General features: G+C 44.0%; 1 protein-coding gene across 2 annotated transcripts in view; it reads right to left on the bottom strand.

Annotated features, from left to right (window-relative positions):
* The window catches only part of PDS5B (PDS5 cohesin associated factor B), a 103,463-nt gene that overhangs the window by 49,821 nt on the left and 26,950 nt on the right, over nt 1–26,692 (bottom strand). For both annotated transcript variants that reach the window (XM_083169811.1, XM_083169812.1), the window contains exons 2-11: nt 19,825–19,953; nt 18,781–18,984; nt 17,770–17,856; nt 17,583–17,680; nt 15,866–15,992; nt 15,599–15,679; nt 13,776–13,916; nt 10,245–10,360; nt 3,263–3,357; nt 1,186–1,331 (exon numbers count right to left, since the gene is read on the bottom strand). In XM_083169811.1, the coding sequence (XP_083025937.1) occupies nt 1,186–1,331; nt 3,263–3,357; nt 10,245–10,360; nt 13,776–13,916; nt 15,599–15,679; nt 15,866–15,992; nt 17,583–17,680; nt 17,770–17,856; nt 18,781–18,984; nt 19,825–19,932 (1,203 nt within the window). In that variant the 5' untranslated portion in view covers nt 19,933–19,953. The remainder of the gene's footprint in view (nt 1–1,185; nt 1,332–3,262; nt 3,358–10,244; nt 10,361–13,775; nt 13,917–15,598; nt 15,680–15,865; nt 15,993–17,582; nt 17,681–17,769; nt 17,857–18,780; nt 18,985–19,824; nt 19,954–26,692) is intronic.

Here is a 26,692-nt window from a genome sequence, read left to right as displayed (position 1 = left end):
GCTCTTGATTGGAGCAACTTTCCACCTTCAACAGAACAATGAGCCAAAGCACACCTCCAACTTATGCAGAAACTATTTAGGGAAGAAGCAGGCAGCTGGTATGGTCTGTAATGGAGTGGCCAGTGCAGTTACTAGATCTCAACCCCATTGAGCGGTTGTTGGAACAGCTTGACCGTATGGTATGCAAAAAGTGCCCACCAAGCCAATTTAATCTTGTAGGAGATGCTTCAGGAAGCGTCTGGTGAAATTTCTTCATATTACCTCAACAAATTCACAGCTAGAACACCTAAGGTCTGCTATGCTGTAATTGCTGAAAAAGGGGGATTCTTTGCCGAAAGCAAAGTTTGAAGAATATGATTACTTATAACAAAAAAAATTCCTTAGTCTAACCTTGCCAATGTCTTGACTATGCTCTATTCATTTTGCAACTCATTTGATAAATAAGTCAGTTTCCATGTAAAACACGAAATTGTCTGGCTGACCCCAAACTTTTGAACGGTAGTGTAAATATACAGATATATCTCTATCTCGCTGGCATGCCCCTAAATGAGCTCTAACATCCGCATTTCCCATGCTGATCATCATTACCAGCTGTGTATTTCCAGTAACATCATTGTACTTACTCTTAGCATAAAAGAGCAGCACAGGAGTTTCTTAAAAATATAAACAAAGACTAAACTATAACAAAAAATAAAGTGAACTACAAACTTCTTCAGGCCACTGACAATGCACAATTCTGATGAATGGTTGTGGATTGGAACTTTAATATAACCTATTGTGGATGCACCAATTGCCTTCACATGCAGAACTCACTTTAATACTGTGTGTCATTTAAGTTGGCTACATGCACTTTAATAAACACAACATAAATGCTAGACCCCATAGTGTTAGGGACCTGCTCAACAAGAGGTGACCTGGACGATTGGTGGGCAGGCCAACATCACTGGCCAATGATATACTAACAACCTCTTATTATATAATATATTGTAATGTAATGATCGCATAGCGCATTTGCACCCTCTCTCTCTCTGTGTATAAACCATTTCATTCTCAGCAGATGGCACCTTTCATTACTGAGGGTGTGCAATTTAGAGCTATTTTTCCCTACATGCACTTTAATAAAAACAACATAAATGCTAGTAATATATTAGCAGAACAGTCCAAACATCCATGATTCACACTTACCCGCTTGTCCAGAGTTCTTTCACGGACAAAATTAAGAAGATGGTCATTGACCAGCAGAAGATCTTTCTTAGCTGCAGTTACTATAGACACAATCACATCGTGTCTAATGGCTTCTTCTGGGTCATGGGATCTCACTTTAAGATATTCTGAAACAAAAGTAATGAAGTTAACAACGGTCCATCCAGTGAGAAAAATATTAAGTGCCGCAGGGTTCGCAAAAACGCGTATATCGCGTATTTTACCCGAAAACGGTCCCCGGGGACTCAGATTTTAAAACTAAAGGGGTCCCCGAGGACGCGCTGTACTAAACATGTGAGCCACTGCGAGCCAATCACAGCAGCGGCCGCCGGGACCCAATCATTGAATAGAGGCCACCCGACAGCCAATCACTGTAGGTTTTGCTGTGCACCCTAAAGCCGCGCGCCCTGCATTTTGAGAGCAGGTTACCGAGTCACTGTGCGTCCCCCTCCCGCCATGTAAGTTCATTACACTGCTGAGAGGGGGGGGACAGGATGGGATGCAGATGTAACAGCCGCTCTCAGCAGAGTAGATGAGCGGGTTGTCAGGGTGGTGGGGGACTGGATGTGGCTAAAGCAACTCAGAGCAGGGTGTCAGCTATTCCAGCCACATCCAGTCCCCCGCTGCGCTGATAGCCCGCTCACCAACTCTGCTGAGCAGCATGTCGACATGTTTTCCAGCCTTTGGGAAACGACAACCCCCTCCCCAACAAGCAAAAAATGCCGCCGCCGCCCCCCCCCCCCCCCCCCCCCCCTCCACTGTGGCAACGAACCTAAAATGCCTCCCCACCTCATGGGGCAATCAGCATAAAACGCCCCCTCCCCTGTGGTAACCAGCATATAACCCCTGCAAGGAGCATATAACGCCTAGCAACAAGCATGTAGGTAAGCAGCACTTATGTGCTATAATAAATACTGTAAATAAAAATCACTGTACTATAATGTGTACTGGGCATTACGATGTGTACTATAATGTATACTGGGCATAACGGTGTGTGCAATAATGTGTACTGGGCATAACGGTGTGCGCTATAATGTGTACTGGGCATAACGGTGTGTGCTATAATGTGTACTGGGCATAACGGTGTGCGCTATAATGTGTACTGGGCATAACGGTGTGCGCTGTAATGTGTACTGGGCATAACTGTGTGCGCTATAATGTGTACTGGGCATAACGGTGAGTGCTGTAATGTGTACTGGGCATAACAGTGTGTGCTATAATGTGTACTGGGCATAACGGTGTGTGCTATGTGTACTGGGCATAACGGTGTGCGCTGTAATGTGTACTGGGCATAACGGTGTGTGCTGTAATGTGTACTGGGCATAACGGTGTGTGCTGTAATGTGTACTGGGCATATCGGTGTGTGCTGTAATGTGTACTGGGCATTACGGTGTGTGCTGTAATGTGTACTGGGCATTACGGTGTGTACTGTAATGTGTACTGGGCATAACGGTGTGTGCTATAATGTGTACTGGGCATTACGGTGTGTGCTGTAAAGTGTACTGGGCATTACGATGTGTGCTGTAATGTGTACTGGGCATAACGGTGTGTGCTATAATGTGTACTGGGCATAACGTTGTGTGCTATAATGTGTACTGGGCATTACGGTGTGTGCTGTAAAGTGTACTGGACATTACTGTATGTGCTGTAATGTGTACTACTATGTGACAACACCACTTCCCCCCAAAAAACATGCCCTAAAATTTTAGCTCGCACCTACGGCGCGCAGTGTCCCTGTTTTCATGTTTATATCGTTTCCAGTATATATGTATCTTTATGCGAGTGTGCCAAATGATACTTCCCCCCCCCCCCCCCCCCCCCCCCCCCACATGAGCCATGCTGGGGGGAAGGGGAGAGGAGGCTTTATTCCGTTGGGACCCAGAAAAGGTCCGGTAGGACCCCAATTTTTAGAAGTGAAGGGTCCCCGGGACCCACTTTTTTGGGTGGTTTTTGCGAACACTGGTGCCGTCATACAATTTAGGGAAGAAACACTGTTGTAAAAACACAGTGAATCTAATAGGAGCCCAAAGCAGGTGAATATACCCCCACCCCCAAATACCTGTAAGGTCCTTTGCCAAGTCAGGATGATTCATTAGGCAGTGGCTTGCAAACTTCACACATTCCAATCGAATAGGTACATGTATGTCATTAAATCTGTCAAAAAATAAAAAATAAAGCATTTATGCATGGTTTCTGAATACAAGACACAGAATCATGAAACTGTTCCCCACATACTTATAAAACAAATAAAAAAGCAGTGGTGTATGAGTACACTTGAGTATATTTTGGATTAACACAGATTAACAAATACTAATTAATTTGAATTCTAAAACAATGTTGCAGCACAAAAAAAAAAAATAATAATAATGACATTGTCCCACTTGGTTTAGCTTATGGGACAATTTTACATTCTAGCATTAGGTTTTGTGAAGATGGATAATCTCAGGCTGGCAGTGTGGACCTTTGTGCAAATAGTACTAGAACATCTACATGATGAATGTTGGGTGCAAGTCTTTAAATGCGAAGGCCCAGTCATATATATGACCTGGGACCTCTAAATAATTCATCTTTGATGGCATCAAGAACGCTTACAAATGGAGTTAAAATGTCACTAAAATAACAGACTTTGCTCCACAAAAAAATCCTCTTGATTTCCTCCCTGTGCAGTGTGGAGTAATAGACAAGGGGGGAGATTCTCTAAGCAAGAAATGCGGTAAAAAACCCGTTATCGGGGGTTTTACCGCATTTTTGGATCCCCCGCCGGGTTAACGCGGGGGGGGGGGGGGGGGGGGGGGGCATTGCCAGAAAAATCTGGCGATGCCCCATAGAAGCCAATGGGCTTCTACCGCATCCCACCGGCGCCCCGCAACGACCCCCCCCCCCCCCCCCCCGCATCGCCCCCTCCCCTCTCACCTGTGTCCGGGCAGCAGAGCTGTGCTGCCCGGACCTGTGACCTCCTCCCTGCACTGATCCTCTTCCGGGTGCAGGGAGGAGGAGAGCCCGGCGCAGCAGCAGCAGCAGCGCCGGGTGTGTGAGGGAGGGGGAGCCGCCGGGACCTGCTGGGACCCGGCGACTCTCACCGCAAAGGACAGCTCTTAACGCAAGAGCTGTCCTTTGCTATAATTATCGCATATGTGATAATTATAAATGCGATGGGCGGCGAAGATTCTTAGAGAATCTCCCCCAAGGTCTTGGTAGACCATGACTAGGATGACACCACATATTCAACATGAAGGAGGTAGAAGGCAGATAAAAAGGTAGAGATGAATGATCGACAGGTAAAAAGATCAAAGTGAAAATGGCTGACTTTAAGCCCAAAATACAACCCTAACTATCCCCAGCTGCAGTCCAAAGGCCTTCATACAGCAGTATGATCTGGCCTTCATACAGTCCGACCCATTGGGACTATAAGTCATGTGAAAAGAGCAATATCGTATGTCATTTACTTCCAATTTGATACGCAGTCCTGTGCACATCCATAGTCAGGGCACCACAAGGGTACACCTGGGGCAGTGAATGGGATCACATACAATATACATTATTAGCAAAATGGCAGCATATGATGGAGGGCATTAAACAATATTCCAAGAGGTTATTATTAGAACATATGGACCACCCTATTGGGGTCTCTGCTCTTCCATTAAAAAAAAAATTCTTATTTCTGAATCTGCAAGATATTAATTCACCCAACATATATAATGTGACCAGTACCCACCAGATAGGTTTTCTTCTATTCCCTCTTCTCCCTTAACCCCTTACCGCCGCAGCCTGTTTTTGCCTTCCTGACAGAGCCCTTTTTTTCAAATCTGACATGTATCACTTTATGTGGGGATAACTTTTTATTGCTTTTACTTATCCCAGTGATTTTGAGATTGTTTTCTCGTGACACATTGTACTTTAAGTTAGTGGTAAATTATGGTCGATACAGTCTGTGTTTATTTGTGAAAAATACCAAAATGTCGTAAAAAAAATGGAAAATTTTGCGATTTGCAAAATGTTCAATTTTCTGCTTGTGAGACAAATAATCCTACCACTCAAAATAGTTAATAACTAACAAAGACCATATGTCTACTTTATGTTGCCATCATTATTTCAACCTCCTTTTCATTTTTTTGGACACTGGGAGGCTGAAAATATGAATAGCAAATTCTCAAATTTTCAAGAAAATTTCAAACACTGATTTTTTTAGGGACCAGTTCAGTCCTGATGTGACTTTGAGGGACTTGTATGTGAGACACCCCCATAAATGATGCAATTTCAAAAACTGCACCCCTCACAGTATTCAAAACAGCATTTTGGAAGTTTGTTAACCCTTTAGGTGTTTCACAGGAATTAAAACAAAGTGTAGGTGAAATTTCAAAATTTAATTTTTTTTGCAGATTTCCAATTTTAATAGATTTTTCTAAGGAACACAGAAGATTTTACTAGAGAAATGTGACTAAAAATTGATTCCCCCAATTCTTTTGTTTTCATAAATATCCTATATGTGGCCCTAGTGTGCACGTTGACCAAACCACAGGCTTCATAATAGAAGGAGCACCTACTTGATTTTGGAGCCTCCTTTTTATGAGATTAATTTTTAGGCACCATGTAGGGTTCTAGGCAGCATAAGATGCTAAAAGTTAGGAACCTCCCCCACAAGTGACCCCATTTTGCAAACTACACCCTTCAGGGAATTCATCTAGGGGTATAGTGTACATTTCAAACCCCCAAGGGTTTCACCAATTTTGATACAACTGGGCTGTGCAAATGAAAAATTACATTTTTTACACAAAAATGCAGTTCTGGCTCAAAATTTTTCATTTTCATAAGGAATGAAGGAGAAAAAGCACCCCAAAATCTGTGCCCCAATTTCTCCCGAGTATGGCAATGCCTCATATGTGACCAAAAAATACCAGTTGGGTGCATGGCAGGACTCAGAAGGGAAGGAGTGATATTTGGATTTTGAAACACAGATTCTGTGGAATGAATGGTGGGTGCTATGTCGCATTTGCAAGACCCCCAAAGCACCAATACAGTGGAACCCCCCCACAATTGACCCCATTTTGCAAACTACACCCCTCAGGGAATTCATCTAGGGGTATAGTGTACATTTCAAACCCCCAGGGGTTTCACCAATTTTGATACAACTGGGCTGTGCAAATGAAAAATTACATTTTTTTACACAAAAATGCAGTTCTGGCTCAATTTTTCATTTTCATAAGGTATGAAGGAGAAAAAGCACCCCAAAATCTGTGCCCCAATTTCTCCCGAGTATGGCAATGCCTCACATGTGACCAAAAAATACCAGTTGGGTGCATGGCAGGACTCAGAAGGGAAGGAGTGATTTTTGGATTTTGCAGCTCAGATTCTGGTGGAATGAATGGTGGGTGCTATGTGGCATTAGCAAGACCCCCGAAGCACGGTGAAATGATGAACCTAATAATCCATAGATGTGTGGTATATTTTAAAACACTCCTTTATACATAGGCCGGGTTTGTCGGGGCAAGTTTCACAGTGGAAAATAGTATCCTTTCTTATTCCCTTTTTATATCAAACTTTGCACCTTTTTTGTGTCCTGCCCTTTTTTGCAGTGGAGGGGATTTCGTTAGGAAAATGCTGCCCTGGTACAATACGGGGGCCAGTACTAGAAGTACTGGGGCCCTCTGCCTGCTGGTTCCCAAATATTAGGCCCTTTATGACTTCCTCTTGAAAGTGCATAAATGTCCCCCTCTGGCTGGTAGAACGGAATAGCACGTAAGCGTTATACAGTGCCATCTGGATGATATACACGGCCAGCTTCTTGTACCAGATTTTTGTTTTCCGCAGGGCACTGTACGTCTTCAGTACCTGAGCTGAAAGATCCACTCCGCCCATGTACTTATTGTAATCTAGGATACAATTAGGTTTTGAGGTGTGGGTACTGGTACCTCGTACAGGGACGGAGGTGGTACTGTCTCCATGAATTGTTGTCAGTATAAGGACATCCCTCTTGTCCTTATATTTGACCAACAACATATTTTCGGTGGATTGTGCCCTGCTTTCACCCCTTCTCAGTACTTGGGCAATGTGCGTTTTTGGGAGGCCTCTTTGGTTCTTGCGCACAGTACCGCAAGCTGCTGTACCTCTTGAACCAAGGGCCTTAAACAGGGGGATGATAGTGTAAAAGTTATCCACATAGAGGTGATAACCTTTATCCAGGAAGGGGTGCACTAAATCCCAGACAATTTTTCCACTAACACCTACGAGGGAGGGGGGGCATTCTGGCGGTTCAATTCTTGAATCCTTCCCTTCATATACCCTAAACCTGTGGGTGTACCCTGAGGTGCTTTCACACAGTTTATACATTTTTATGCCATACCTTGCCCTCTTACTGGGAAGGTACTGGCGGAATTTAAACCTTCCTTTAAAATGTATAAGGGACTCGTCGATACAAATACATTTTTCAGGGATGTACATCTCTGCAAATTTGGCACTGAAATGATCAATGACCGGCCTGACTTTGAATAGCCGGTCAAAGGTGGGATCATCTCTGGGTGGGCACTGTGCATTATCGGTGTAATGTAAAAATTTAAGGATTGTCTCAAAACGAGTCCGAGTCATGGCCATACGGTAAAGTGGGGTGCTGTACAGAACATCTGTACTCCAATATTGCCTAATTTCTGGCTTTTTTACTATGCCCATATGTAACACCAGACCTCAAAACGTCATCATCTCTACTGCATCTACAGGGGTCCACCTAGCAAATGATGACGTGGGGTTTTGAGCAATAAACTGCTGGGCATATAAATTACTTTGGTCCACCATTAAATTTATAAAATCATCAAAGAAAAATAATTTGAAAAAAAGTCAATTTCTCTGAGACCTGTTGAATCAAATTGGATTCCTGGGATGGCCAAAAACTCAGGAACCTGGGGCTCAAAATTGTCTGGTGGTGGGGTCCATACGGGATCAATCATTTGGGGGGGGGTCTCAGCTGCTCTACGGGGGCGTCTTTGAGGGGGTCCCTCATCACCAGAGGAGGAAGAGGAGCTTAAGACGAATCCTTCAAATTCCCCGCTTGCATCACTGGCTGTGTCAGAGTCAGAGGCAAGCATGGCATATGCCTCCTCCGCTGAATACATTCTTTTGGATGACTGGGATGACATTTGGGATGACATTTTTATTTTTGTGTTTCTGTAAGTGTAATGTTTCAACATGTGTATAGTGTAGGGGGGGTACAAACTTTATTTCAACACGGGGGGTATGTAGTGTGTAGTGTGTATGTAGTGCAGAAAAAAAATACTTTATACAGGAATTTGATCCCAATAAAAAAAAAAAAAAAATTAGATCAACCCTGTGGCAAAAATGCTGATCTGTGATGTACGTCACTCAGCAACTTCAAGGCAGCTTTTGGTACAACCTTGAAGGGGTTAAAAAAAAAAAAAAAAGGTCCTGCGCCAAAAATTGAGCACAGATGTTGGTCAGTAACGTCCGTCACTGAACAGCGCTCAAAGGCAACAGGAATTTGATCCAAAAAAAAAAAAATAGATCAACCCTGTGCCGAAAATGCTGATCAGTGATGTACGTCACTGATCAGCGCACAGTGGCCACAGGACACCCACAAAATCACAGTGTGTGTAAAAAAAAAAAAAAAAAAAAGACCCCACAGCACCCTCAAAAAAAAAAAAAAAAAAAAAAGGTGATCAGTGATGCGACACTGATTACCTGTGAGGGGCAGCAGGTGCACAACCTTTGGTGCAACTGACAGGTATATATATAAAAAAAAAAACCCTGCACCCCCAAAAAGTTGCTGATCAGTTAATTTATACTGATCAGCACAAAAGGGGGGGCAGCAGTCAGTTGCACAGGCAGCACAACCTTTGGTGCAACTGACAGGTATATATATATTAAAAAAAAAAACCTGCACCCCCAAAAAGTTGCTGATCAGCACAGTTATACTGATCAGCACAAAAGGGGGGGCAGCAGACACAAAATATAGCACTCTCTGTCACTATCTGTCACTATGACACTGCAGCAGCAGCACACAGGAAGTCACAAGATCCAGGAAGCATCCAGCTGCTGGCAGCACGCTACCAGCGGTGATCAGGTAAGTATCAGGCAAGGATCAGGTCAGTATATCACGACAGATTGGCACGGTGACCGCTCTGCACGCAATTCCAGACCGGAATGGCGTCTGCAGCGCAGTCACCGTTAGTTTAAATCATGCGCCATGGCTGTGATTGATCCGTCGGACCAATCACAGCCTTGGGGGCAGGTGGGGTGAGGTGTGGTCATCACCGGTGACCACCGGTGACCCCCTCACACCCGGCGGTGATTGATCCCTGTGTTACCGAGCGTCTGATTCGCCGGTAACACAGGAAAACGCTGCGATTGGCTGTTCACATTGAACAGCCAATCGCAGCGATCGCCTACGGGGGGAGGCATCGCCGCCCCCCCTGGGCATGCTGGGACATGTCTGCTGTCAGGGACAGCAGACATGTTTAAACTGTCACCGCGTCTATAGACGCGGTGACAGTTTAAAGTCATGACGTATATATACGTCATGTGTCGGGAAGTACATCCCGGCCATGACTTATATATACGTCAAATGTCGGGAAGGGGTTAATATACCCATTTACAAATATTTTCTATAAATTTGTATAAAATTTTTCTACCCCTCCCTGACAGCCCCGGCTTGCCCTTACTGACATAACACCACTGCTAACCCTTGTGTAGAAATTTTTTACATGCTAACACACTGCTAATCACCCCTTGTTTTATTACCTCTTACATACGTCTTATCATAATTATTGAGTTCAGATTTTTTTAACTCATTTTTATGTTAAATCTGCTTTTTACTATTTTGCTGTATTTCCTGTCTATTCAAATAAAACTATTAGAAAAAAAAAATTGTATAAAATTTATGGTCATCCCCTGCGTGAGTTTGTCCATTCTTGTTCTTATTCGGTGCCTAAATAAATTCTCTTTACAGGTACTGTATTAAAAAAGACACACAACCGCTAACGCCATATAAAGCAAGATCCTATAATGATAATAATGGAGTGTAGCAATAAACTCACCGTCCCAAGTAGCACTGCCAAAGCGGCTTGTTTTGAGAAGCGAGCTCTGAATCTTTTGCTCCAAACATTTTTGCAAGAAGCTTTACCACCTGCAGTCGTTCCTCATTGTCATTACTCTATATTGTTAAGAAACAGAAATATTTGATACATGCAAATTAAAAACAGCCAATAGAGAAATCCTGCAGATTTACAGGCCGAAAACATCTTTATGCAAATAGATGAACATACATATTCACAGCATAATTTTACTAAATACCACTATGTAAAAAAAAAAAAAAAAAAAAACACTTTCTTCTTTAACAGAAACAAACCCGTTAAAAACAGCAAAGTTACGTATTCTTTCCCTCATAATAGAAGGACATTGGGAGGGAGTATGTATGGAATGCATTCTTGAGACCAAGCTCATCTTGTACAGATAAAATAATTGTATAGATTGCCAAGAATGTATGCACAACAGCGATATCAATATAATATTCCATACCATTCAGTGTGTACCCACTATATCGTTAACGATGCACGCTCCCTTGGAATGTTAACGAGCATGCAGTCAAATCTGATGATATATGCATGTTTGGCAGGGTCCCGGTGACATCATCATATGGTGACAACCATATCGCTGAGCGTTTAAACTGAGGAACATATTTTATAGCCTTTACAGGGCATAAATTGCATCCCTGAAAAGTAATTCTGTATGCGAGGAGAGGAATACATAAAATGGCATGAAGACGAATATAGGATACTCAGGCATTCAGTACATACAATGCCTCCGTCTGGAATTCAAGCACAGGAATAGACAAATGAGGCATCTAAGGCACAAGCATATTTTGGTCTCCTTTTTCTTACATATGGATGTAACAGCAAGTCAACACAAGTTGTCGTTCGCGATATTATAGGCTCCATCCCAGAACACCTCACAGCATGAGTTTAGAACGCCGTACAGGAGTAAAAAAGCAACAGCTATTTGTATGTTAATATGTGCAGCATAGCTTTGTTCTCTAGATAGATGATGCAACATAGATGTACCATGTACAAGCCAGCATAAATAATGTGGTGTCTTATTACAAAATCGGGTACTTGTTTCCTAGCACGGCCACAATCGGGAGTAATCGTGTACCTTAACTTAAGGTACACGATTACCCCCGATGGACCCGATTTCCTTTGAAATCAGGTCCATTTGGCCGGCTAGGATAAAATATCGGGGGCATCGCGTCGGTCGGGACCGTTAACAATGGTCCCGACGCGACCGACGCGATGCCCGCGATTTCCCCATAGGCTTCAATGTTAAAAAATATTTTAACATTGAAATCGTGTCGGGAAAGGTAAAATATCGGGGGCATCGTGTCGGTCGGGACCATTAACAATGGTCACGACGCGATGCCCCCGATTTTTCCATCGGGTTCAATGTTAAAATATTTTTTTACATTGAAATAGTGAAAAAATGTGAAAAATGTGAAATGGGCCAATATGACCCATTTCACATTATAGATGTCCCCGTCGTCACCCCACGATAGACGCCAACCCGAAGCGTGGCGAGCGCAGCGAGCCCACGAGGGGCGGCGGTGCGCGTCCTCCGACCTTTTCATTCCCCTACTATCCACTAGGGCGTGGAGTGAGAATAGAATAGTGTGGCGAGCGCAGCGAGCCCGAAGCGTGGCGAGCCCCGCGAGGGGACGCGGATACCTTCACAGTTATACGCGTCCCCTCGCGGGCTTCACAGGTGTCCGTGGCGACGAGGACACCTGTGAAGTCCGCGAAGGGACGCGTTTACCTGTGAAGGTATCCGCGTCCGCTCGCCACGCTTCGGGCTCGGTGGCTCGCTGCGCTCGCCACACTATTCTATTCTCACTCCACGCCCTAGTGGATAGTAGGGGAATGAAAAGGTCGGAGGACGCGCACCGCCGCCCCTCGCGGGCTCGCTGCGCTCGCCACGCTTCGGGTTGGCGTCTATCGTGGGGTGGGGTGTACGACGTTAAATTTGGGGGGGTTGGCAATATTTTACATTGAATTCAATGTAAAATCGGGTCCCAGGGACCCGATTTACATTTCATTAAAAAAAAAATCTGGTCCAAAATCGGTCGGTCGCGTCGATCGCATCGCATGCGACCAAATCGCATGCGATGCGATCGACCCGATTTTTCCGACACGACCACCCCGATGTAAATCGGTGTGGCCGTTCTAGGAAACAAGTACCCAAAATCGGTATACTTGCAAATTGGTGCAGTATATACATTGTGGAACAGTCAGCTGCTGCTAAACAGGGAACCAGCCAGATATAAAATTACATCCCCTACACATGGCTTCTCGTCAATACAAAAACAATTCAAATAGAGTTATGGTGTGTACACACGGGGGCGATATGCCGTGCTTTACGAGTCCAGATGTGATCAGATCGCATCGGGACTCACATCGCACGGCATGCAGTGGCACAATTTAGACTATATAGTGCAGATCTGCACTATATAGTCTTGGCTGCCCTCTCTATTTAGCTGCCGATTTGCGCTCACACAGGAGCGCGCATCGGCAGCGCATCGGGCTCGCAAGCCCTAAAAAAGCATGCGATATGGCTTCCGATGTCAACATCGGAAGCCATATCTGCCAGTGTGTACACACCATTACATTAATACTAGAAGACACTAGTGTTGACAGAAGGCATAAGTTTCATTAAATAAATAAAAAATGTGTCTTTATTAAATGAAGAATGGCTCTATGTAAATGTGCACAGTGACCTATGACCTCTAGTGTAATACAAGTGCAGCACATAAAGCACCTAACCCTTCCTGGTACCTGGCTGCTTCCATAGGCATTGTGGTTTGAAGCGATTATTTTAAATTTGAATTATTTTATGCCCGATTTTTAAACTTGTGATATTACGGATGCTGGAGCTTACCGTCTATGGCGACAAACACCATCTGGTAAAGTGCACTTACCTATGACTCCGTTCCACAAGGGCTTACAAAAAGCTAATTATCCGCATTCTCTTCCCCACCCTCTGAGGTGAGCAAGTGATCTTTATCAATTTTATGGTTCTATTGCTTTTATTATTATTGTATGCATTTATTGTGTATTTCATGTGACACCGAGTAAAGTTTATATATAATTTAACACCTGTGGTATTAATTTACAGTAGCGCTGCTCACATGCTTTTTGCGTGATTGTTTCAGTGTCACATTCTATTCGACATTAATAACTAGTTTGTATTATGAAGCTCAATATTTAACTGTACTTTAGCTCTACCATTAAAGGTTGAAATCAAAGATTGACTCGTATCGTATTTGATGAGTATTTAGAAATGTAAAAAAAAAAAAAAGCAACAATATTGTACAAGTTTGTTCCATGTTGTTTTTTACTACCTCCTATTTGTCAACTGTTCTTCAAATGACAATGTTAGCACTAATTTCATACAAATCCATACTTTACAATGTTTCTATACAAAGAAAAAATATATTTTTTTAAAATGGCGAAATAAAATGTTTACAAGCCTTTCCATATTTAGCGAACAAAGCAAACAAAAACAAGTGGATTTGAATTTACCTTGAGCTTGAACTCCAGCTGAGGTAAGACAGAAAGGAGCAAGTGGCCATCAATATTATACAACTCCAGGATCAGATCGAAGACGTGCTCAGACAAGTCACTGATGGAGGTTTTGCCAAGCATGAGGACCTGGTTAAAGAACTGCAAAACAAATGTAGAAGGGGAATAGGAAAGTGTGAACATATATTGCAAAGTAATCAGCATCTCCTACAAATGTTAGGCCTGCTTAGAGTATACGGAAGGCAGTAGGTGGGTTCGCTCTGTGTATTACTCCAGTAAAGCCAAAAAAACACTGTATATGACACAGACATATACTGGCGTCAAAATATTTGTACATATGTTCTAAGAACTATTAGATGTGCTCCCAGTGTGTTTGCATGGGTTATGGCTCACAGCCCCAAAACACATGATTTGATAAATTGCTACAATTCCCTTTTTTTTGTGGCCTAAAAACTGGAGGGAAAATATTAATCTGTATCCCTAAAAGTAGTTGGTGGAATGCAGTATGTGGGTTTGAAATCCTGCTACTTGCCTGGGTCCAGCAGCCTGTTCCCCAACAGCCATTGAACACACCAAATAAAAACCAGCGCTCCTGTCTGAATATTTCAGGAACACATGTATGCAGTTCAGGGTGTGGTATAACTCATAGACAATGTCTAGTTCCACAGCAAAAGATTGACATGGACAGAAAAGGCATACACAAAAAAAAAAAAGTCTACATGGAAAAGGTCGATATTCGTTTTGCTTTTTATTTTTGTATCAATGATGGCACCTGAGCACATGGACCCCTAACTGGTGCACCGCATCATCTGCCAAGCCTACTTTCCTATCCACATGAAAAGCGATCAGCTAAAGTATGAAAAACGTAAAAAAAAATATCCCAAAACTCACGTCGACCTTTTCATGTGTCAACTTTTTGCATATCGACCTAGACATTGTCTGTCAGTCATCTAGATGCCTACAGATACGGCAAAGTGAACATCGTTCAGTGGAAAACAGCAACTACATAGTTGACAGTAGACCCATCGGTACTTGTTTAGTTTCACGGCATCCGATATATCGGATGCGATATCGGCCGATATATCGATGCGATCCAAAACTATTTTTGACCTGTTCATAACCTCACTATTCACTACGCATGGAGTTGATTGTATATAGTGTGTGGTAAGCACAGTCATCACACCAATATCGCATCCGTTATATCGGGCGCCGTGAAACTACACAAGTACCGACACATCTATTAAAAAATATAATTCATAGAAAAATGATAAGTATAATTTTCAATGGCTGTGCCGCAGGGTCGACGGGATGTGTGTGCAAAGGATGTCATCCATATAAATATCAGGTATACATGCATGCGCTGTACTTATGAGACATAGTTTGTCTGTATGCATTGTATGTCCCCAGCATTCGAGATGTCCATAAATTTAAACCTCAATACTTATATAATTATAATTCTAATTAAAATGAGGGGGAAAAAAATTCCCCTATCGGGTCAAATATGTATTTTTTCAGTTATGCTTCCCTTAATCCAGCAGAGATTTTGTTATGCTCAAAATTCTCTCAAGGTTACTGTTCTAGGCCTGCTATAAATATTCTACAGCAAATCCTTTGGTAGCATAGGAGGAATTGTTTGATTGGTTGGCACGTGGGCAGGTCAGTAGCGCCACTCAAACCAATTTACATGGTAAAAATCGTAACTAAATATCAGAGAAAAGCATTTCGATTTCAATATGCACAATCGCCTCCTCTCCTCCTTCCACTGTAGTACAAAACAAAAAAAATCTTGAGCACATTTGGGCTAGAAGAAACTTTCTACTTACATTTGTAATGTATGGTTCTATAGCTTGAGCAGTTCTCTTCAGCAGAGCTTTGGCCAAGTCATAAGCCTGTTTGTTTAAATTCTAAAATGCAAAAATAAAAAAAATCACAAGACAGAACGATAAATGTGCTGAATGTGTAGGTGGCTGTAACAAACAAAAATCATTAAAATCAATATGTGGAAACTGACGCAGAATGCTCTACACTTGGTAATTACATTATACAAAGGCATAGTGGGAGACAAAACACACACACAGAAACAAAAATACCTTGTGTGCTGGAACCAGATTCACCAGGACAGTATCCAGCAGTTCCTGCGATACCGTGTCTCCTTCACATATGATTGAGCTCATTAAATCCACCATATGCATATGAACCTTCTGATTATGGCCATTGCTGCAGTAAACAAATCACCAAAAAGAAATGTAAAGGGTCACTTAAACGGGAACCCAAAGTACGCATGACACTTTCACATTTGATACGTCCAAATACTAGTATATAAAACTACCGCTCTATATAGAAAGCTGTAAAAAGAAGTAATGTCAGCGTGAGATAAAATGGGGCCTCTGAGCCCTGGTCACGGTAATCTTCTGTGACATCTTGAAGGGTGGAACAGCTATAACTTTGTATGCCATAATGCTCGCAAAGACTAAAGGACTAAAGGCGATTTTGCTCAGCGTACATGAAGAAATCACTGGACTGAAAAATCACTCCACTTTTCTAAGGGGTGGACAACTTTCCATAGCAGATGTTCCCCAATTTTGCTATTGACCAGTTTATCACCTGCAATAGCATAAACGTTATTTATGCTTATCGAATGCTCCTGTCATTAGTTCTACAAAGGACGTAGTTCAAGACCCCTTAGGGCTATTTCCGAAGCTTCGGCTCCTGCCGGACAGCGAAAAGCCGTGCTGCACACTGTAGTTAATAATGAACACAATTGTGTCCAATCACACGGGATGGCCACAGCCCGGCCACAGCCGGGTCCCACCACTGGAAGTGACGGCTGCCAGGCTGTGGCCATCCCCTCCATTGTAAACTACTGTGTGCGGCACGGCTTCCTGGCCGTCCGGCAGGAGCCGGAGTGTGTGAAATAGCCCTTAAAGTGTGCATCGGAGAACATCTGAGCAACATCAAAAAAGGGGGTTGAATCCCATTCTCTACCTCATCATTTTAAAGTCAAACAACTCTTCTAGCAGCCATCTTCTAGCGGTTTTCAGCCCAGCCATTTTCCCAGTCATAGCTGTTCATACACGCTGGGCAAAAATGTCCAGTGTATATGCATATAACCCAACTTCAATGTCTACATCCTCAGGTGGCGACACATCAAGTTGATGACGGGCCAGAAAAATCTCTATGCCTTCTTGCCCTCCAAAAAAGTTAACAGAATTCCCTTTATTTCTATCTGGCGAAACAGAAACAAACACCCCTGATGAAAAAAGTATAAGGACTGCTTACATTAATAGGCCCCAAAAAAAAAAACCACATCCTTTCTCAAACTAATAGAAGGTACACACAATGAGATATGCTCTATTTTTCTATTTCATTTTGCTTATGGAAGCAAAATCTAATCAAAATCATTCAATGCAGATTCGACCCCAACACGCGCTCCTGTGTAGTGAAAATCAAATAGAAAGAAAGTCTTGAGGAAATCTTCAGACCAATTCACCATTCATTACACCAAGGTTTGGTAACGCCATCTCCCATCCATCATACCAGCTTATGCTTATACGGTTTTGGACTGCTAAGGGGCATTTATAGGATCGAATGCTCCAGATTTCTTTAATTATTAGCAGGATGATCTAGTGCAGCTACATTAAATTTTCATATGCTTTTTTATTATTCTTTATTCTTGATTGTGTCATTTACATGAATATATTCAAATTGTGACTAGCGACTGCTTACTTGGTTTGCTTTGCACACAGATGACATATCAACAAAAACACTTTGGAATAATTAAGTAAGCCCCAAAATATCTGCACTTACTTGATGACCGAAAATAGTGTCCGATACAGTTGTGTGAATATTTCATTGCTGTCCTCCAGCTCAAAACATATATTGTAAGATTTCACCCAGGCAATATTCTGTTAAAGAAAGAATCATTAAAACCGGACATCTATTTAGGCAGTAAACCCCTTAACTACAAGTTGATCATACACCATGACATACTTACCTCTAGTAAATAGAAGTATCTATTAAACTGAGGGCTCTTGGTATCTTCCAGCCCCTTCAGCTGTCGGGTTATGAACATAAATATATCCTATGGAAATACAAGATGTTAGCATCATTCCATGAGCACAAGGAGAAAATTAAAGATCTATGGCTGAAGCTAAAAGCTTAGATTTTCCTTTATTGAACTTGTCAGAACTTTTATTGCTGGACAATACAGTAAGAAAGGCTAAGAACCATTTAAGAAATGATATGGTTACGGTATACTATGGGGGGTATTCAATGCCGCAGCGAGCGGCCGGCGAGGGGGTTAAAAAGCGAGGATTGCTGAAAACCAGCGATCCTCGCTGTTTAACCCCCGCGCCGGCCGCTCGCTCTATTCAACGTTCTGGGGAAATCCTCGCCGTCACAGCGAGAATTCCCCAAAACAGCGAGACCCGCAGTTTTTAGCCGCGGGTCTCGCTGCTTCTGGAGCCGCATCCGCCAATTCCCCCTCGCTCAAAAAACGGAGCGAGGGGGAATTGGCGGATGCGGAGGCTGTGTTGAATGCTGTCAGGGTGAGTGGTGACAGCGAGCAGGAAGCCCTGCTCGCTGTCACCACTCGCAAACAGCATTGAATACCTGCCTATTTCTGCAGTATCAGGATCAACTGTCAAAAGGTCCACCACTATTGGTGGCCAGTCAGAAGGTCATCATGGACAAAAAGGTTGCCTAGGGCAAAAAGGTCAACATGAAGACATGAGTTTTCATGTTCTTTTGGGGTCTATGTCGACATAGGTCACCTTAGAAGTGTGCGCTCGGCACACTATTAGAATCTAATTTTATGCCCATGTGGATTGTAAAGTATAAAGACGTAGGTCTAAAAAATAAATAAAAAAACTTCGAAGTGTCAGCCAATAGTGATCATCCTGTTGAATGTGGACGTAGACACTGTAGACCTAATGACTGCATACCAAACTATATGATCTTTATTTCCAACTTCCAACCAGGGTATCTGGTGAAGTATGTAAATTACCTTCAGTTTGTCTGGAGAGGTGTAAGGAGCTTCGGGGGCATAAATCCTAAAAATATCTGCAAGGCAACACGCTACAAGCAATCGGACATCCTTATCTGGGTGCTTTAGAAAAAAGTCAGATGCTAGATGGAGAGCGAGGTTTAAATAGTGCTCCTTCTCTTCCTCGGAGTCTTGGTCCATATCCATGAAGGTTTTTACAACCATCTTAAAAAGGAAAGACAAAGAAGTCGATATAAAAGCACGTCAAATAAAACAGTACAGCATGATATAAATTGATTTCCCAGTCACCTGTACTTCAGAATCTTTAACAATTGAACTCAATGTAGAGCAACAGGTAGCTCCTATAGGCCACATTCAGCCCCCGGCTCTTTCCTAGCATGATGTTATAAAAAGGCCTTCTGATAGAAGTGTCGCTTAATGACTGAATGCCCTCATTTAACATACCGAGAATAAGGGTCATGTGCCACCCTTCTAATGATTGAAGGGCAGCATAGTGCACACAGCGTACCAAGATGCCTTTCACTGGTCTAACCTACTGCTGCAGCCAAGTGGCATTTAGTAAAGGTTTCCTGCTGCACACCTTGCACAGTGATTGGAAGATCATCTTACTGTAACTCTGACCTCATCTACACTATTATTACTTATGAGTTAAGGTAAATGGAAAAAAAAAAAACACGTGATATAGGTGCTCACAAAACGATTCCTGAATGAATTCAGTATTACATGTAAGTAGCCACCAATAGATGGCGCAATTACATTTTTGCTCAGGTCAGCAGGGAAACCCATTTCAGCTTACCACCAGGGGAGGTAAACTGAAATGTGCGCAGTGACCTGTATGGGCACCCAAATGGCCCTTTTAGCACCACGCATATTTTTATCACGTTATGCGACTGAACCCAGGCAGATTGGGAGCAAGGTGTATTTAAAAAATCTCCCATAACTTTAGAGGAGAGATGGGGCCCGATAAAACAATTGAATTGTTCCCAAGAATACGTAGAATGTTTGGGAACATAAATGGTTAGGTGTGAATAGGAACAATCTCACCTTTAGCCGTCTGACCATTTCCTCTTTAGAAATTTTGTCAGAGATTTCTTTGACTCCCGGTGGATATGTAATTTTCCCATCATTGACTTTTGACTTTGTATGAGCCATGGTGGCAGAGCGTTCTTATTGCTAAAACATGAAACAAATACAGAAAGTATTAGATACAAATTGTCACAATGTTAAAATATATTTCTCAGAAACTAGACAGGAGAAGATTACAAGGAGAGTCAGTTTCTTTTTCTTACTCTATCAGAGTGGTGAGAGAACGGAATACATTATACACTCCACAGAGAAATGCAAGCAAGAGACAGCAGTACAAATATCTAAGTAGACAAAAAAATAAAAACACATTTCAGGTCTGGGGTGTTAAATATAACAAACAAACAAAAAAAATATCCTTTTTAAACATGCTCTTCTACATATGCAGACATCATAAGACTCCTGCACATTTGCTAGAGATGCGCAAGTAAACAAGTCTGATATTAGAACTTTTTTTCAAATACCAGAGACTCCGTCTACTCTTGCAAAGGCCTGGTCTGTGGTCAGTGACCAATAAGTAACCGGGCAATACCAGTAAGGTGTGTCAGAAGCATGTTGACATATACACAGCAGAAAGCTGTATTCAGGTGCCGTCGGTAGCAGCCTGACCAATAACCGTGGTTCCAGACACCACTTGGTAGGAGTCTGGTGGAGGCAGCATTATACCTGCACAGAGGGTAGAGTCAATAACAAATGGTTTCTGATGGTAAGAGGGAATCCCCTATTGGAACTCGCTCTACGGTGACGGTAGATTGCAGGAATATATTCAATTGATGCATTTTATATCACTTATTAGGCTCAGGTTCAGCCACATAAAGTGCTCAAATGTGTCCCCTTTCCCTCACTTCAGCTAATCCCTGCAGGGTACAAGCTGAAGTGCAGGTGCCGCCAGCTGATTATGCTTAAACAGAGCAACAATAGAATAGCTCCGTTGGGCGCCAACTTCTGGTTAATGGAGCAGAAACAACTGAATTCCCCCCACAATTACTATACATAGCTAAATGGAAAATAAGGTGTATTATGGGCGAGGGAGACTATATACACATAAATTACAAAGCAGACTTCAATTATGCTTGTCCAACTTTCAAACTGGTGTTTCAATAACTGCAGACTCGACTTGTTAACAGTGAATGTGGCTGATTTTTCTAACTTCATAGGTTGCAATGAAGAGCACAGTAGGCTCGAGTAAATCGTTTATCATGTCTGATCTGCAATCTAGACTGACAGGAGATGGGGGCGACAATATTATTATATTAGTTTATTCACATCACGCTTATTACGCCAAGACAGGTTAGGTTTAGCAGCATAAAATAGCTAAGCCCAGCCAAAGGGCTGGACAACCATAAAAGTGCTGCTTTGGGCTAAGCGGCTCACTTTCTGCACATTTAAGCTTAGCAATTATGTGTCTTCCTCACAATTCACATTCCATATTTTGCATTAGTGTATGGGAGCCTTGACAGGTAAAAAGATGCATGTGAAAGGCCACAGCGGCAGCAGGTGCAGAGGGCGTAGTATTATATCGTGCCACTGCCCATGTATCCTATAAAATACTGTTACATGCCGAAACGTTTGAAGAGGATCGCTATTAATACTGTAGGTGTATGGGATTATAGACCATTATCTATTTGCTTTCTGGTGTGCAGAATGTATTCAATTAAAGCAGTTTGAGACATTGGGGTTAATAATCAGATCTCACATGCATACTCAATAAAGGACGATTGGCAATATAATTTCTCCCTCGGCCAGCAGGGGACACTGCAGTCTTCACGTATGGGATAGAGTTGGTGTACTGGAGGAGTCGGCACTTTAAGAAAGTTTAATTGTGGCTGGCTCCTCCCCCCTCTATCCCCACCAGACCTCAGTCTTAGAAAAAGTGCCCGGAGGAGTCGGTCTCCTGGGCAGGGTCTCCCTAGGGAGACCCAAGTTTACTTTTTTATTATTAATTTTTTATTTATTTCTTTTTACTAGAAAACGACACAGGCACGAATGCCTGCTACGTGGGATCCTGGAGGGGTCCGGTCGACACTGCACGCAGTGCTTCCTCCGGTACCCAAGCCACCTGAGCAGCCGCTCAGGGGACCCGCCGCAGCTGCACGCGGCTTAGCGTTACGGGTCCAGGGCTCTCCCCCCGCACTCCAGGAAGGCTACCTTTGGGTAAGCGGCGCTGTGCGCCATTCAAGGGGGCGGCCAGTCGGAGCGTGCTGGCCGAGAGAGAGTGTGTCAGGCTGCAGCACGCAGTGCTCGCAGCGCTGACAAGGAGGGCTGAGGCTTTTCAAATGTACGCCCGGGAGCGGCGCGAAAAAACACGCGCGTGTGGGGGGCAGAGCTTATCTCTCTCCTCACGGTGGGCGCCATTGCTCACACCGCTACTCAGCTCCAGCATCTCTCCAATACTACGCCTGCAGACCTGGTTCACCAGTCCCTGCTTGCACAGCTCAGCGCTCTCCCCGGAGATCACAGGGGTACTGTGAGTCATAAGGGGGTTATTACTGTTTGTTATTTCAGTTATCTGAAATATCAATTGAGGGTAGTGGCTCCTCTCTCCCTGTTGAAGCCAGGCCTCAGACTTCTTCATCCTGTCCTGTGGGTGATAGTTTGTCTGCCAGGTGTGTTTGTGTGTCTATATCTGCATTACTGTCTGTTTAATACTACAGTGTACTATGGCAGGAAAGGCTACCTCTTCCAAGGCAGCTCTAAGGGTATACACCTGCAAAAACTGCAGGGATCTGTATACTCAACACAAAAAGGGAGTATCCCTTTGTGAGACATGCTACGCTGTTACACAGGTGCCTGTGCTCATACAATCACCTGGGTCTCAGCCCCCTGTGCTCATACAGCCACCTGTGCCTCAGTCTCCAAATCAGATACCTGATACAAGGCAGACTGTTCTAACTAACCTCACAGCTGAATTAGCAGCATCTAAGAGGGAAAGAGAGGTTTTTCAATCTCAATTGACACAACTCTCTTCTACTGTTGATTCTATACAGCAGGCTATATTACCCTACACACAGGCAAGGCCCTCTTCACCGGGACCGGTAAAAAGAAAGGTTGCCTCTGTTTTATTTGTCTCTGATGACGATGCACAGGCACATTTAGATGATATTGATGTTAATGCTGACGATCCTTATCAGGACCCTGTAGCAGATGATCAGGGCGTGGAGGGGCTTATAAGGGAGATTCGTTCTACCCTTAACATAGCCGATACATCGGTACCCTCACAAGTATCTATTTTTGGACGGGTGCAGAGGCAAACTATAACTTTTCCAGACTCAGAGGAATTGGACAATCCTCTTTTTAAAGTCTGGAAAACCCCTGCCAAAAAATTTCAGATGTCAAAAAGATTCAACTCTTTATACCCCTTTTCGGCGGAATCCAGGGCAAAATGGGAGACTCCTCCCACCCCTGATGTATCTTTGTCCCGCCTCTCAAAGAAGACTACTTTTCCCATTCCGGGGGCTGTATCTCTGAAAGAAGCGCCAGACAGGCGCCTGGACGGTTCTTTAAAGAACATTTACACTACAGTAGGGGCGATTTTGCGCCCAGCCCTCGCCTCCGCTTGGGTGGCCAGAGTGATGGAAAATTGGGCGATCTAATTAGGGGTCTGGAGCAAAATACACCTAGAGATGAGCTATTAGTTTTAGCAGAGTGCATCAGAGACGCTTCCACGTATGTAGGTGAAGCAGCATCTGATGTGTCTATCCTAGCGGCAAAGGCCTCAGCGTCAGCCGTCCTGGCCAGACGCACTGTTTGACTTAGATCTTGGCAGGCGGAGCCCGAGATCAAAAAAGCTGTAGAGGCGCTCCCATACTTGGGAGATACCCTGTTTGGCCCGGAACTTGACAAGCTTATTTCTCAGGCCACTGGGGGGAAATCTGCATTCCTCCCCTCCTCGGCTCCTGCGCCAAAAAGGCAGTTTGTTAACCCTACTTTTCGTTCCTTTCAAGGTAGTTCAGGATTCAGGGGCCGTTCAAGAGGTGGTTTCTCCTCCTTCAGGGGCCGCAGAGGTCGAGGCAGACCTGCACAGGCCACTGCCACCACCTCTCATAGAGACCCCAAGCCCACTGACAAGTCAGTGGCATGACTGGCTTCCCGCTCACTTGGGGGATCCCAAGGTGGGCGCCAGACTGTTACTTTTTGCAGAGACGTGGAAAACACATTGCAAGGATGCATGGGTACTTCAGATAGTCTCGCAGGGTTACAAGCTGGAGTTTACCACTCCGCCTGCAAAAACATTCTTCCCAATAGGACTCCCATCTTCCGCAGAGGCAAGCTTGGCTCTATGCGGAGCCATCCAGACCCTTCACTCGTCAGGAGTAATAATCCCTGTTCCACCTCAACAGCAAGGCATGGGGTATTACTCAAGCATTTTTGTAGTGCCAAAACCGGATGGTTCTGTCCGCCCAATCCTAAACTTAAAACACTTAAACAAATTTGTGTATTACCACAAATTCAAAATGGAGTCAATCCGTTTCGTAGTGGCGTCTTTGGAAAAAGGAGAATTTCTCCTTTCCTTAGACATAAAGGACGCGTACCTTCATATCCCAATTTGGGAACCACATCAGAGGTTCCTCAGATTCGCGATACAAGACCGCCATTTCCAATTCAGAGGACTCCCCTTCGGCCTTTCTTCCACCCCTCGGGTGTTTACAAAAGTAATGGCATGCATGATAACAGCTCTTCGTCTCCAGGGTATAACCATCATCCCATACCTGGACGATCTTCTCCTGAAATCGCAAAGTCAAGAACAGTTGGTAGCGGACGCTATCCAAACTTGCAGTTTTCTGGTAAAAATGGGTGGATAGTGAACTTCAAAAATTCACAACTCAATCCGTCACAGAGGCTGCAATTTCTCGGTCTTATCCTAGACACAGTCGAGGAAAGAGTCTTTTTACCAATGGATAAAATAAGGACGTTACAAACAAGAGTGAGACAGGTCTTACAGGCCAGGAGGGTCTCGGCCCACCTGTGTACCCGGCTGTTAAGACTAATGGTGGCTTCGTTCGAAGCTCTGCCCTACGGCCGATTCCACTCTCGAACTTTTCAAGAGAATCTGTTATTACAGTGGTCGGGATCACACCTTCACATTCACTAGAGAATTACTCTCTCTCAGAAGGCTCGCTCGTCTCTTCTGTGGTGGCTCCACACACCTCATCTACTTCAAGGGCGCAGCTTCAGTCTTTGTGCAACAGATGCCAGTCTCCGGGGCTGGGGGGCGTTAACTTTAGACCACACCTTCCAGGGAAGGTGGTCGCCGCAAGAGGCGAGGCTCCCCATCAACATCTTAGAATTGAGGGCCATCAGACTGGCTCTGTTACAGGCCCACAGCATTCTGCGGGGGCGTCAAATCAGGATTCAGTCGGACAATGCGACAGCAGTCGCTTATATAAATCACCAGGGAGGCACCAGGAGCAGAGCTGCCATGCGGGAGGTCCGCCCAATTCTGGAATGGGCGGAAGCTCATGCCTCAAACTTCTCGGCAATCTTCATACCGGGGGTAGAAAACTGGCAAGCAGACTACCTCAGTCGCCAAGACTTTCACCCGGGGGAGTGGGCTCTCCATCCGGAGGTCTTCCACCAGCTGACCCTGCGATGGGGGAGTCCCCAAATAGACTTAATGGCCTCCAGACTGAATCATCAGATTCTGATTTACTGTGCCAGGTCCCTGGACCCAGCAGCAGTGGCAGTAGACGCCATGTCGATACCGTGGAACTACAGCCTGGTGTACGTATTTCCACCATTCCCGCTTCTTCCACGAGTTCTAAAAAAGATAAAGAGGGAAAACACATATGTAATCTTAATAGCCCCGGACTGGCCAAGGAGGTCGTGGTACTCCGACCTCAGGCGCCTGCTGGTAGAACCCCCTTGGCCTCTACTACAACGACCAGACCTACTCCAGCAGGGACCATTCGTCTACCCAAGCTTACGTCATCTACATTTAACGGCTTGGCTGTTGAAGCCGAATTGCTAAAGAGGGGCATTCCTTCAAAGGTTATACCAACGATGCTCCATGCTCAGAAAAGTGTAACTGCAGCCCATTAACACAGAATTTTGAAGAGTTACATATGCTGGTGCGAAAAACAGTTTTCCTAAAGCAGTTTTTAAGTTGTCCAGATTGTTAGAATTCCTCCAAGTAGGTCTGGAAAAAGGATTGCGTTTGGCCTCGCTAAAGGTACAATTATCAGCACTATCGGTTTTCTTCCACCGCCGGTTAGCTGTCATACCGGAAGTACAAACCTTCCTAAAAGGGGTGTTGAGACTTCAACCTCCTTTTGTATCGCCCACTGAACCTTGGGACTTGTCTTTGGTTCTCAGTTTTCTGCAGTCAGACGTTTTTGAACCTCTGGATTCAGTAGATCTAAAACACATCACATGGAAAACACTTATGCTTCTAGCATTGGCCTCTGCTCGAAGGGTTTCAGAATTAGGGGCCTTATCCTGTTGTTCCCCTTTTCTTATCATTCATAACGACAGAGCTGAATTGAGGACCAATCGGTCTTTTCTCCCCAAGGTGGTTTCCACCTTTCATCTAAACCAGCCTATTGTTATCCCTGTTTTCAAAGAAGACTCTGCATCTTTGGATGCAGTGAGGGCTTTACGTATTTACCTAGCCAAGACTGCGCCTTTTAGGAAAACAGACAGTCTTTTCATCCTCTATGCTGCTGATCGCAAGGGGTGGCCTGCGTCCAAGCAGACTTTGGCGCGCTGGATTTGTCTGACCATTAAAGCAGCCTACCTTTGCCCGATTCTATAAATTTGACACCTTTGCCAGGTCAGAGGCGTCCTTTGGCAGAGCAGTTCTGCAGGAATCCCAGCGCTCTCCCACCCGGGA

The sequence above is a fragment of the Crinia signifera genome, chromosome 2 (genome assembly GCF_055691185.1).
Source record: "Crinia signifera chromosome 2, ASM5569118v1, whole genome shotgun sequence".
Classification (NCBI taxonomy): Eukaryota; Metazoa; Chordata; class Amphibia; order Anura; family Myobatrachidae; genus Crinia; species Crinia signifera.
The sequence above is the reverse complement of the archived record's forward strand: the minus strand, read 5'-3'. Positions and strand labels throughout refer to the sequence as shown.